The sequence below is a fragment of the Tigriopus californicus genome, chromosome 9, assembly GCF_007210705.1.
Source record: "Tigriopus californicus strain San Diego chromosome 9, Tcal_SD_v2.1, whole genome shotgun sequence".
NCBI classification, from domain to species: domain Eukaryota; kingdom Metazoa; phylum Arthropoda; class Copepoda; order Harpacticoida; family Harpacticidae; genus Tigriopus; species Tigriopus californicus.
In genome coordinates, this window is record NC_081448.1 from 162,322 (window position 1) to 175,628 (window position 13,307).

Genomic DNA, 13,307 nt, shown 5'->3' on the forward strand with positions numbered 1-13,307 from the left:
AACCCAAGGCCAGCCAAGAGGACATAAGACAAACCCCGACGCTATCTGAGATCAAAGACTCTCAACACACGTCTTTCAATGGGGTACATACTCAGTATTGATGTTCATTTGCTGCTAACGTGTGCTAGTGAGTTGATATTGCAGCCTCTAACACAGGATGAATAACGGTTAACGGAGTACACACAATATGTAACACTCTCTGAGCTTACTTTGGTCCCATTTCAGAACCGGCAAGAGTCCTTCGACAACTGCCTGGTGGTTCCAGAGCCTCAACCTCATCTGACTCGTCAGAGTTCCACCGAGGAGGAGGGGAGTCGTTCAACCAAATTGTCGAGGAAGAACTCGAAAGCTTCGAGCTCTGGTGTCAAGGCCAAAATTGCCCGCAGGAAAATAATGAGAAATGCCAATGCCATGGATGGCGCCCAAGTCACATTTTCCGACCCGGAGGGCAATAGTGAAACCAATGAGGGCGAGGACTCCGTTGAGGAAAAGCAAGATAATGAGCTCATCAATGAAAAACAACAATTCACTTTGAGTAATTTCACTCCAACCTTGAGCAAGAAGAACTGGAGCTCGAGATTTTCGAACATTAAGAACTCGTTTGATAACTCGTCAGCTTTGAACATAAACCAGGATGAAAGCAACCTGAATAAGTCTCGCTCCCCGTCTGTTGGACGTCAATCAGATTTGAACCAATCAGACAATCGAGGACGCTCGCGAACCAAAGACAAAGCTACCAATGGATCGCCCAATACGCGCAGTCGCAGCGCCCATAATCTGGAACACAACCCAATGTCCGAGACTCGCCCAACCTTGGCTGATCGGTCCAAGTCCATCAATCGGGATCGTGCAAAATCGAAAGATGACAAGAACAAGTTGAACGCCATAACTGCGCATTCCAGTAGTAATAGCAATTCAAGTTCGGCTCCCATTCCTAAGGAAAAGGACCACTCTGGTCGAGATTCGGTGGATTATCACCAATACCTGGAAATGATAGAGCGATTCCGAGGTAACAATCCAAAGATATACTCCCATCCATTGCAGAAGAACACTCCGGCCAATAACAATACCAATGCTTTAGTGGTGAGGCCTCAATACCAGATGACTCTTCCACCAGCCAAATCGCCGGAGGTATCTCCTTCTCGTGAATTCAACACCGACGCCAAAACAAAGGCCGAGGTTTTGGGTCTGATCAAGGCCCCTTCGAAGGAGATTGAACTGAACTCAAAAACCCACGATATGGACTATCAAGAGTATATGAACATTGTGAATAAAGTTCGGGCCACGAAGGAGTTCACCAAATTACGAACCGAACAACTGCGCCTTTCCAGCATGTACGATCAAGAGCGGGATCGTCAACAGGAACTCAAAAAAGAGGAAGAGCGCCTGCACATGGAGCGTGCTAAAATTGAACAAGAAGAGAAAGAGGGCGAAAAAGCTGAAAAGGGTGAGTCGCGCAAGTCTGCTGACCACAACTTGGAACCCAAAACATCTTGGACCCAGGAAGTGAATAGGGTTCACATGGACCGAAGGCAGCCTGAAGATCATTCTAACAATGATTCCTGCCCCACCACGAGTGCCAATTCCAACCAAGGTAAGGCCTTAAAACGCCAAACCAGTGCTGAGATGAGACGACTCGACGAGATCCATCGACAGCAATTGGAACAGCAGAAGCAGCAAGAGCTCAGAGAGCTCCAGGTCCGAGCTGAGCAAGAACGATTGGCTAAACTCAGGGAGGAACAGATTAAACAAGAGAAGGAGAGGGAAGAAATACGAAGGCTTGAGTTTGAACGACTCCAACAGATTCAGGAAGAACAAAGGAGGCTTGAATATGAGCGTCGACGGCATGAGGAGCAGATCAGGCAAGAGCAACAGAGGCTTGAAGAGCAAAGGAAGAAGCACGAGCAATTACAAGCAGAGAGAAATGCTCAATACAACCGGCAAAGGCTGGATATGGAAGCCCAAAATTTTGCATCCACGGAAGACCATCGGCTCATGCAAGATCGACTCCGAGAACTACCTGAGACCACAATGCCGCCATCGGCCTTGTCTCCGGAAGAAGCCCTCATAAGGGAACGACTTCTCCAACAAGACCGACTTCGCGAGGAGCACCGCCGAGAGGAGGCCCAAATTAGACAAGAGAAGCTGAACTTAATTCATCAAGAGGAAATGCTCCTGACCCGTCAAGACGAGATGTTGCGTCAAATTGCAACTGATCGGGAAACCCTGACCAAACAGGAGAATCTTATTCGATCTCGGCAGTTTGAGCGGCTCCAACAAGTGCGTCAAGAGAAGGTGCTTCTGGAAAAACAGGAAGAGATGCTCAAGATGAGGGAGCAACAATTGGTACAAGAGCAATTACGGGAGGAGAAACTCAGGTCCGAGCAGAGGATCTTGCGCGAGCAAGAGGAGGCCATCCGCAAGCGCCAAGAAGAGATCTCCAAAGAACTCATGATGGGGGATTTGTCAGACACGGGATCAGAGAGCATTACCATTTGCCACCCGAGGGAAGGCCAAGTGTTCATGGGTAAAAAGATCGTTCCTTATCATCAGCCTGAGATCCCTAACCAGCTGGCCTCTGCCATGCACGTCTCGGTCCCTTATCAATCAGGAGGCCCTTTTGCCTCGGATCAAAATAGGAAAGGACCTGAAGAGGCTTCTGGCACCGAGGAGGATACATTGGACGAGGATGATGAGGATGAGGATGATGCTGAAGAAGAAGGGGAAGAGGATTATTATCAAACTCAAGTCGAAGTTCAGTCCAAGCACACGTCTGTGCCCACATCTGTTCGCACCATTGAGACCAAACTTGATAATCCACCTTGGGCCCAAGTCACACCGTATCTCTCCTACTCAGAAAGACAAGGTCAAGAAGAGATTAATGACATTTTCCGAGGTGCCAAATACACTCAAGCCGGAGTGGTCACGTCGCCCGAGAGCATGAGAGCATCCACTACAATTATCACGACCCCGGAAAGTAGTCTTCAATCGCAATTATCTCAGAATGATGCCCTATCCATCTCATCCTCGAATCCAGGATCCCCACCTCCTCCTGTACCTCCTTTACCTATGGATGGCACGAGTGCTCCCATGAGAATGCCGCAATTCAACAGCTTTGTTCCAGTTCAGCCAGAAGTGCCACCTCGGAATGAGTCCTTTGCCGCTACTGCCGGATACTCAAATGATCAGGTCCAGGCCCAATCCAACACTCCTTATCAAGTCCGAAGAAGCTTGGTGGAAGCCACGAATGATGAATACCCACCAAATGCTTATTCCCCCAAGATTGGTGGACCGGGCAGTGCTTTCAAGCCTTATGAGAGTACAGAGCCACTCTTTGACCCGGGAAATTCCTTGAGCAGGAACCTCGGTAAATCCCTGATGCAAAAAGACACCAATAACCCAGCAATGCATAGCAAAGTCAAAGAACTCCGAAAACCATTTGCACCACCTTTCTCAACCACTGACACTGAGCCAGAGATGAAAGAATGCCATATGAACACCATAGACAAGAAAAAGATCAAACAAAAATTGTCAAGTTATTCCACAAGCGAGACAGAAGAGGAATTCCAGGCCTACTTAAAATCCCGATCGAAATGGCATGGTAAAGGGGGGCACAAGAACTCTTGGGATCCGTTATTACTTGACAGTCCCCCACAAATCACTCAAAAACCACTGGGAATAATTCCAAAGCCTACTCCGCACGCTCCCGTGTCCAACCAGGAACCTGTGGAAAGAGGGACGCAAATGGTTCAAACGCCCATTTTCATTCCACCACCAGCAGTCCAATCTCAAGTCAATCCAATTTACGAGCCACCACTCAAGGTCAACAAACCGCCCACTGTAGTCCACCGGAACAATGGCAATACGAATGGGACTGTGGAGAGGATCCAGAAATCATCTTCAATCATTGAGGTTCGGTCCAAAAACGATCCACCTTCCCTGACCAAGGAAAGAAGCCCTGGATCTCTGCCCCAAAGCATCGCAGACATGAATTCAAAACTCGAAGAAGGCGTTCCATTGAGCGAGGCTCCCACATCAAACTCTATGATCCCGTGGGCAAAGACCAAAGAAGTGCCTACCACTCCTGCTTCCTCCGTAAAAATCAAGCAAGAGCGATTCCAGGAACAACCCGAAGCTACACAACAGCTGATCAAAGCTAATGCAGCAAAGAAACCAATGATAACTCATCAAAGAACTAATCCAACTATTGCTGCCATGGAAATCATGACCAGAAAAGAATTGGCCCTTAATGAAATGGAAGAGAGACGGGCCCGAGAAGGGATGAGAAAGCTATCAGGTGAATCCAAGAGCGTCCCACAGGTCAATAACCAAGTGCAGGGACCAAAGAAGGGGATTCAAAGGCAGAACGAAGTTATCAGCTATGCTTTGCTTCCACATGAACCTCGCAAGATAGCTGAAACATCAGGCCTATTGAAAAGATTTGAGGAAAGCCAACAAGCGCCCCTTGTGACGCCTCATCCGTCCCAAATTCCAGTCAGAGCTTTAGAGAGCCACGCCCAAAAGCAAACCCACTCAGTGAGACCTAACAACAGCATTCAAACCCAGGTGCAAGAAGCGCCCATTGAAAGCAGAGCCAATGGTAGTGGTGATCTGCGGTCAACTAAGGTTAGGATTCAGTCTCCGGAAAGGTCCGTCTCGGCTATGACAATGAGTTCCAACAAGAGTGGTATTGCCAATACCAGTTTTATGGTGGATTCTCCCCAACCTCAAAGGAAACTAGTGGCCACTGTCAAACCTTCGACAACCAGAGTCTTACCTCACGAAGAGGATTCCAAAATGACAAGTGACATGGTGAAGAAATTCGCCGAAAAATTCGAGACTGGTCAAGTTGGCGTGAAAGAATCGCATCTCGCAGCTTCTCCCCTCTCCCTCCAGAACTCGAAACTCAGATCAAAGTCCATAGGAAATAACTTGAGCCAAAAGATGATGGAGCTAGAGGAGGAAAAAGAACGCATCGAAGCTTCTTCTAACCAAAACAAGACCATCCTTCCATGGGCCAACAGCAATAAAGCCCCCGTGTTGAGGAAACGCGATGCGATCAGGAAAGGCTACGAGCTCAGGATGAGCAAATCTTCAGACCATATCACAGCCGCCAAAATGTTGGCGGAAGCCAGATTGCAAGAAAACAAAGCAGGCTTGAGCCTCAACCGTGACATGTCCAAGTCTATTGAGCGACAAATTGACGTGTACACGAAGACAAAGGACGACATCCGGAAAATCCTTCAATTTGCCAAAGTCAGCTCGGTCAACGATCGCATCAAGGTATTTGAAAGTCAACGTCCCCCAGAGCTTCTCAATGATGAAGAGAGAGATCGCAAGGCCGATGCCATTAAACGTGAAATTGAAGAGGCCAGAGAGTTTCAACGACAAATGGAGAATCAGAAAATCAGTGATGAGGAAATTCAGATCCAGGAGCCAGTGGAATACAAGGTCAAGCCATTGAAAATAAAGATGAAACCCAAAATGATCCAAAATAGTGGGTCGGGTGGGAGTAACGGCCCGATTTCCAATGCTAGTGCTGACTCAGTTCGTGGAGTGCCCGGGGCCAAACTCCGAATCAATCAGAGACCAGGGGAGGAATACAAATCCGAGATTCGATCCATCCTGAGAAATTCTTCCAAGTATGAAAGTCTGGATGACTTGGACAGTCCCAGTGTGGAAGAGCGGCGAACTTCTATCGAAAATATGCCCTCCATTCAATCCAAGATCGAGAATTACATCCAAGCTGCTGAAGTCACCGCTCGAGACGCCCCCGTTCCACCTCCAATATCCAAGAAGCCATCTTTTGTCAAGAGTGCGTCGTTGGATAGAAAGAAGGGTCCTCGATTAGTTCATTCCAATACCATAAACAATGGGCAGACCATGCAGATTTACGCACAATCAGCCACCGATTATTCGGCCACTGAAGATGAGACGCCGGATTTGGAGCCTCACTACCTGAAGACCCCCGCAGTCACTCCGGCGGGACTGCAGAAGAGTAAATCCTTCGCAGGCCAATTTGAATGCATCTTGCCCGAGGACGAAATCGATGCGAAAAAGCGTCAAATGATGGCCTTCTTCTCGGACAACGCTCCCGCCCAACCATCCAATTTGGGATCGTCTTCAAGGACCGCCCACGGCCAGCCGAGTGCCTTTCCACCGGATCGCAGAGGCAGCATCACTAGCATCAGTGACGAGATTTTAGGCGAGGATCGGGATTTGTACCTACATGATGTAGACGCGGCCTTTGAGAGCCTGTTGAACGGAGAAGACGACGACGAGGACGAAGATGATAACAACAACGCCCGCTTTGGCACAAGGCCAGGAAAGCACCTGGAGAGTAGTCGAGCTCGAGCTCGGGATCTGAGTAGTGGTAACGGGGTGGTGGGAGTCATGTCGTCCAATAATAGTCATTCTAACTCAGTGCAAAACAAGGGGGGTGAGAGGGTAGGAAGCACAATAAGGGGCGAGGAGGTCAATTCTCGACGGATGCTTTTGCCTCGCCAGCCATCTTGGACCGGGGCTGGAAATCCGACCCCTGACACTGGCGAGCCGTCACCCAGTCCAACTCAGAGTGAGTATGACACATGTCTCGATCCATGGGAAGATTATTAAGCGAGCGAGTGGCCACACGAATAACATTGTTTCCAAGGTTGGGAAGATTCTTTGTGCGCTGTTGGCCCACAGATTCCGACGCAAATATTTATACATTACCCAAAATTAATATCAACTATCTTCATGTATGTCACAACAGAGCAATAAACCATGCGTTTAATTTATACCGACCCATGATTTACTCATAGGCTAGGGAGGCTGGGCTGGCTTTGCACGAACTGTAAAGCACCGGAGAAAACCAGGCTCAGTCAATCTAAACCAATTACCAAGCCAATTTTAAATCGCCATTTGTTGTTGTTTTTGTTGTTGTTAATGCCCTAAACTTGACCCACACAACGGCACCACTGCCCAAATTGGTGCCTCATTTCAGGTGTGACCCGTCCCAGTCCAGTATTAGGTGCTACTCCCGATGACAACTCTCCACTTCACAACCTCCAAGGGCTGCAAGGAGAGGTACGGCAAATCCCGAGCCAAGGACCCAGGTGAGATTGTTAGTTTAAGGCCAGGCACTCTTGGGGCCCAGGCTGTTGAGTGGCGAACAAGGCCAACTCACCATTGCTCCAGAGAGCGAAGAGCTTCTTGTAAACACAAGGTGCTTTTTGAACTGAAAGCTCTTAAACGGTGGAAATGGCATTTGGCTGCGCTCTCTCCAACACCAACTTACCAACTGGGTTGTTTACATGGAAAACTTCAACCGTGCTGTTTATTTCTAGAAAGATCATGCTTACACTCGATGATTTTCGAGTATAGAATAGAACCGAGGACGTGGTTGAAGTTAGCAACAATCCCCTTGTAAGTTTAGTCGATTGCCCTTCCAACTTATGCAAAAAAAGAAAAGTAACGAGCCAACGAGCCTTGCTTCTGAAGCAAAAGGAGTGGAGCTCTATTCAGCCAAAGCCGTGCAAATTGAAAAACAATTTCATACTTTGGCGCAAATTCAGAAAAGGTTCATTCATTTGGCCTTTTTATCAGTTTGCTTGTCGACATTCATTTACATTACATCGATCGGGGCCATTTCACACTACATACTTTGCAATCGCCTATGATCGTAATACTGGGAAAGACGGACAGTTTGAAGCATTGAACTAGATATGTAGGTCTCTTGCCAGAAGCCTTGAGTGAATTTGAAATTACAGTGCTAGTGCGTGTTTGTTTTGCTTTTTCATCCGCCTCCGCTCATATCATGTAACATTCTATAATCAAACATGAAATGTTTGAGCAACGTCAGGTCAGAGTTATGAGCAGAATCATTTGATTCTAGTTTTGTTGACTTAACGAATCCACGACAATCTTAGAACTTGCAGATTAGTGTTTTCAAACACTAATTCTTGAGCCTGAGATCAAAGGTGGTGAGTAGGCTTTGCCGTCTAGCAGTTTCAAAATGAGATCACAGCTTCGTTTTTGTTGTGTGTATGTATACGCGTGTGCAGCCTTTATTTGTATAGAACGTCACTTCATTGGACTACTACTTGGATCTGCTCAATATGACGTCCGAATCACTCAAGAATCTTCTCTTTTTGAACAACTCGCTGTCGTGAACTTTAAGTCGACTGAAGGGACGAAAGGACATTTCGTCGAGCAGGATCGGGCGAGTGTGAACAAAACAAAGGCTCTGAGATTCTTTCTTCAACAGATCCGAGGGGTGATTGCCTACACTTCAGTTTGTCAGTTGGGAGGGAGAGTCGAGAAGTGGAACGAACAAGCTGACTGATTTCGAACTTGAGACGCCTTCGAATCAAAACGAGCAAAGTCAAATGAACAGGGTTGCATGGAGTGTTGGCAATGAAAGTTGTACAATCTACTGCTTACTCTTTCCATTGTGTTATTATTGCTGTTGTTTGACTGTTCCACATGTGGTGGTGATGGTGGTGTAGTTAGTAAGTGGGGCAAATGTAAGCCAGCCTCATCCATATCACGTGGGTCAGGACAGAAACAAACGAGGGTCTTAATGTCTGACTGGCCCCACTGAAAAAGTGAATGCCAGGAGTCCAAACTGTCCATCCCAGCCAACATCTCGTTGGCCACCCCTGTTATTTACTCTTTCGAGAGAAAACGAGGAATTTCAGCAAGCTCAGAGGACAAAGCCACTCTATTAATCAAACAAAGGCTGGCCTTTTGGGGCAAGTATGTATCACGACGACGTACGTAGATGTGATTTGATTGCACTGGAGACTGCCTGAGACAGGTGGGAAGAGGTGCATCGTTTGTTGATAAGCCCAATGGCCCATGACAATTTGTTAATCACCTGGCATTCACACCCACTGGCCCACTCGGTAGAAGAAGCCACAGGGACAAACTATTACTGAGTATACTTTCACAAACTCTCATCGTTCCCATCATTTCGAGAGCAAAGCTTGAAGATAAGTAGGGTAGAATAGGGACAAGAACGAGCGAGGATGAGCCTCATCGCGGGCCATAATGTTAATGTGGCTACTAGTATTTACATCTGCATCTAGATTCGGGCCTGGGGTTAGTATGTGAGCCTAGGTCATTTGTCACTTGTCGTCGACTCTCATTTCAAAAATCGATATTTCTTCACCTCAGCGATAAACCGAATCACCCACCCGTCTGAACTAGTCAAGCGAGCAAGATAGGTCTCAAATTTCACGATGAAAATCAGAAAGGCCTCGTCGGTCGGTTGATCGGCGGCGGAAATGCATTTTTGCCTCAGGCAGAATGCACTTCAACACTAATATGTTGAACTCGTTACAGAATGGCTGCCACGCCCAATGGATCACGTCTCACACGACAGGCCTCGATGCCACTATCTTCATTCACGGGTGGCCAACAGGTATACTCGTTTAATCGACCCCCGCAGCCCTTGGGCGGCACTCCGGGCTCCACAGGTCCCGGTCAAATCGGAAACCGATCCAGTATTGCCCGTTCAGCCACTTCAGCCAAGGAGACCATTTTGACGTGGGTTCAACAACAAGTCAACCATTATAATGTAAGATACCGACACATGATCAATCTCTGGATGTACGTACCGTAGTTCTGATTGGATTTTGAATAGTAACACAACGAGTCTTTCGATTGATTTTTGAAAAAGATCGTCTTTAAAGGCTAGAATGTGAACACACCAGGTCTTGAAGTAACTTTTTCTTTTGAAATACATATCTTCGTTTGCTTTAAAGGCTTATTGATTCTGCAAACGATATCAAGAATGGCATTCAATCAAAAATGTAAGTTCGTTTCGATGTACTTGCAAATACCAGTTGATGCTAGCACTTCAAAATAGGCCCAGAAGGTAAAGTTGGGCTGGCCAGGACTATGGGGTGTATGACCATCCAAATGAGACTTGAGCTATGGCATTATGTCAATGGCTGCATAAAATCATCTCAGATCAGAGGGCAATAAATCGCATAAGTTTGCTTCGGTGTTCTCACAAAAAGTTGACCTAAGGTTATTCTGAACCAATTTGAATACTTGAACATTTGTATCATTGCCTCTATTATCAGTGATCCCACGCATGTCCCTTTACGTGGCGAACTAAACTCTATATCATTGGTATTAAGCTCCGTCAAAAGCCATTTGATTTGGCGAGTACCAGGTTTCATCAAGCACACATCTCAGTATGTAAGTACCGCATGAATTGGTCAAGAATTCCAATTTTGTTGCGGAAGATCATGCCCTTTGATTATGGCTCGTTGCTGTCAAACAAGAATATTGAAAAATATAAAGCCATTTTACTTACTCTTTAACAGGTTTTTTCGTTCAAATACAAACCAACTTTACGCGGGGGCTTGTTGAGGAATAGATTGTATTAAATAATCGCACCTGAGCGATGCTCGGAAATGGAATTCCATTCTCTGACTGCCCACATACCACCAGAATGTTGGTGGAGACTAAGGTTGCTACCCGAGCTGCCATTCATGGATTTGAAGAAGACAGCTGAAACTGAGCCAAAACTGGTTAGTTCAAATCCATGAAAGCTCCAAGGATTGAGCAAGACTAAGACTCTACCAACATTCTTCAATGGTTGAGTAACTAAAGTCTACAGGGCTGCCACAAAGTACACCGGCAATTAGAAATACAAATAATTCTAAAACTATATGAGATGCATTCATCAAACTTTTTTGAACTGTCATGAACAATTCTTGTTTGTAAAATTATTCATTTGGCCTCCTTTTGCATTGACAATCTGACTGATGCATTTGAAACTCCATTCACTGTGGCACGCACAGCTTTAATGGTGATATCTCCTAGACAGCCTTTAATCCTTATTCGAGTGTCGGGGTTTCTTTTTTGTTAGGTAAATTATTCTCTTTGTTGATTGAATCGATTTCTATTTGTTCCACTTTTTTCCGGCCCGAAGATATCAGATGAAAGAGTACTCTCCAATGAGTTACTTAAAAGTGCTGAGCGAAATAAAGTTTCACCATCAAGCTGCCAAACATTAAATGCAAAGGTTTTTAAGGGCTTTTAACCGATGCTTAGGAATGATTTCACATCACGTCATGTAAAAAAAAATATATGAAAAAAAATAATGAGGTTCAAAAACACCCCTGAACGTAAGGTTGGTCAAGTCTCGATTGCAAAAATCGCTCAAGATCGCGCGTAGAACTTAACAAAGGTGCATCTAGAATTGTCGGAGAGCTACTGGCAAAAGTTTAAACAGAAGACTTCAAGATCTAGATGTAAAATGCGTAAATAGATACTTACTTTTAAAATTGCCCTCCTCCATGATGCAATCTTCTTCATTGAGGGGTTGTAGGCATCTAATTGAAGATCATGAGTGCTCAAGTTAATTCTCTTTAACAAATGACTGTACGTGATATGTACAACCCTATTCTATGTAGCTAGCTTTGGGTGTGATAGACAGGTTCGGAATCGACTTATGGTTAGCCCTCATTTCATTTCGGGGGGATATCGTTTCAGAATGTGAATGTGACCAACTTTTCCACATGTTGGAATGATGGCTTGGCCTTTTGCGCTCTGATCCACAATTTCTACCCCGAGGCTTTCGATTTTGATAAATTAGAATCCCGGAATCGGCGTTACAACTTCAAGTTGGCCTTCGACGTCTCAGAGTGAGTAATAAGATGCCTTTGTGACGGTAATCGTACGTCCTCTGTCTCCAATGAAACGAGCTGGAGTTTCAGAGATATTTTACTGCAGGAAATACGGTGATGTGTGTCCGCTTTTGGATGTGGACGACATGGTCAAGATGACGAAACCCGACTGGAAATGCGTGTTCACCTACGTTCAAAGCTTCTACCGACGGTTCCGCAACGGCCGCGAGAAGATCAGTCCAAAAAGGACGCTGGCCCTTCAAAGATCGCCAGACCGAGAAGATCCTACCAATGTAAGCGCCCTAGAGATGAGTATACCTTGGCGGGGCCCTGCCTACTCCAAGACAGAATTCGTGCTCAATCCCAAGGCAACTGTGCAACCATTCGAGAAATTCAAAAATTTCAAAGTGCCCAGTTTACCCAAGACCGATTTTAAGACGTCTGCCAAGGCTATAAATGCCACCGGGCACACAGTGGGAGGCCAACCGCCCAAGCTGAATTTATCTCCAAATCAGTCCACAAATAACTTTTACCAATTCAGTAACACAACCCCTTGCAACCAACTAACTCGACAACAGAGGTCCCTTTTATTACAAAGACAAAGCTCCTTACCCCAAAGCTCGGGCAAACATTTGCCTCCCTCAAACGTGAAGCAAGTTCGCTTGCAAACATCGGAAAATCAGGCCCAGTTTCAGTCACACTTGTCCCGGAACCTCTCACTAATCTCTTTCATCAGTCAAAGATCTACTAATCAATCCCCGCCGTGTTCTCCTCTTCCAGCACTAACATCATCACCATCAACACCAACACCAACATCACCATTACATCCACAACATCACCACCATCCCACACCCATCCACCAAACCAGCAAAGCCCACGGGTCCATTAGACACGCCCCTTTCCAACGGCAGGCAAGCTACCAGGGAATAGGGCCTGACACACGATCCAATCATTTTGACGGCTCGATGGGCTTCTCGAGGCAACGTTCAACTAGTCCTTCGTGCAGTGCCTTCCCCAGCCCAGGACCCCGATCCCATTCCCGTCAAATGAGCTTACCGCCGATGCCCAAACTGGCCCCGCCACCTCCGCCCCCTCTTCTGTGAATCAATATATTTCGAGCCGTTTGATCTGGAGTCATTTATTTGTTCACGTAATATAAGCTTACATTTTGATTAAAGAGAAGTCAAACTCGGATTCACTATTGTCGATGACGTTCTTTTTTCTTCTTTCCAATGTTGTTGCAATTGCCAATTAATTCTTAACAAATCGACTGAACTAATGAAAACATCTGCTCAAGCAGAGTATGTATGAAAGCCATACATGGCATCGCTCAAAAGCATGTTCGCAGCCATTTTAGCTCTGGGGAATCAACAATATTTTTCCATGATGGAGTACAAAACATCTCGAGATTGTAGATGATTGTTAGAACTATTATCATAAGCGTTTCAATGCTAGAAACTAAATTTGAGTGCGAACAGTTAGCTCACATTGTTCCAATTTTTAAAGGAGGAGATAAGTCACTCCCCAGTAACTATAGGCCGATTTCTCTCACTTGGAATATTGCGAAGGTATTTGAGAAGATCATGAAGTTCACTCTTGTTGAATTTCTTGATATCCATGAAGTCCTTCCTCCTAGACAGCATGGGTTCAGAGCACATTTTAGCACGGTTACCCAACTGA

At 45.9% G+C, this 13,307-nt stretch overlaps 1 protein-coding gene across 1 annotated transcript in view; it reads left to right on the forward strand.

Annotated features, from left to right (window-relative positions):
* LOC131886894 (uncharacterized) overlaps window positions 1-12,821 on the forward strand; it is a 15,124-nt gene extending 2,303 nt beyond the window's left edge. The window contains exons 4-9 of the mRNA XM_059235346.1: window positions 226-6,574; window positions 6,986-7,097; window positions 9,328-9,562; window positions 11,494-11,645; window positions 11,734-11,920; window positions 12,408-12,821. Of these exons, the coding sequence (XP_059091329.1) occupies window positions 226-6,574; window positions 6,986-7,097; window positions 9,328-9,562; window positions 11,494-11,645; window positions 11,734-11,920; window positions 12,408-12,413 (7,041 nt within the window). The 3' untranslated portion in view covers window positions 12,414-12,821. The remainder of the gene's footprint in view (window positions 1-225; window positions 6,575-6,985; window positions 7,098-9,327; window positions 9,563-11,493; window positions 11,646-11,733; window positions 11,921-12,407) is intronic.
* Window positions 12,822-13,307: the final 486 nt, after the last annotated feature.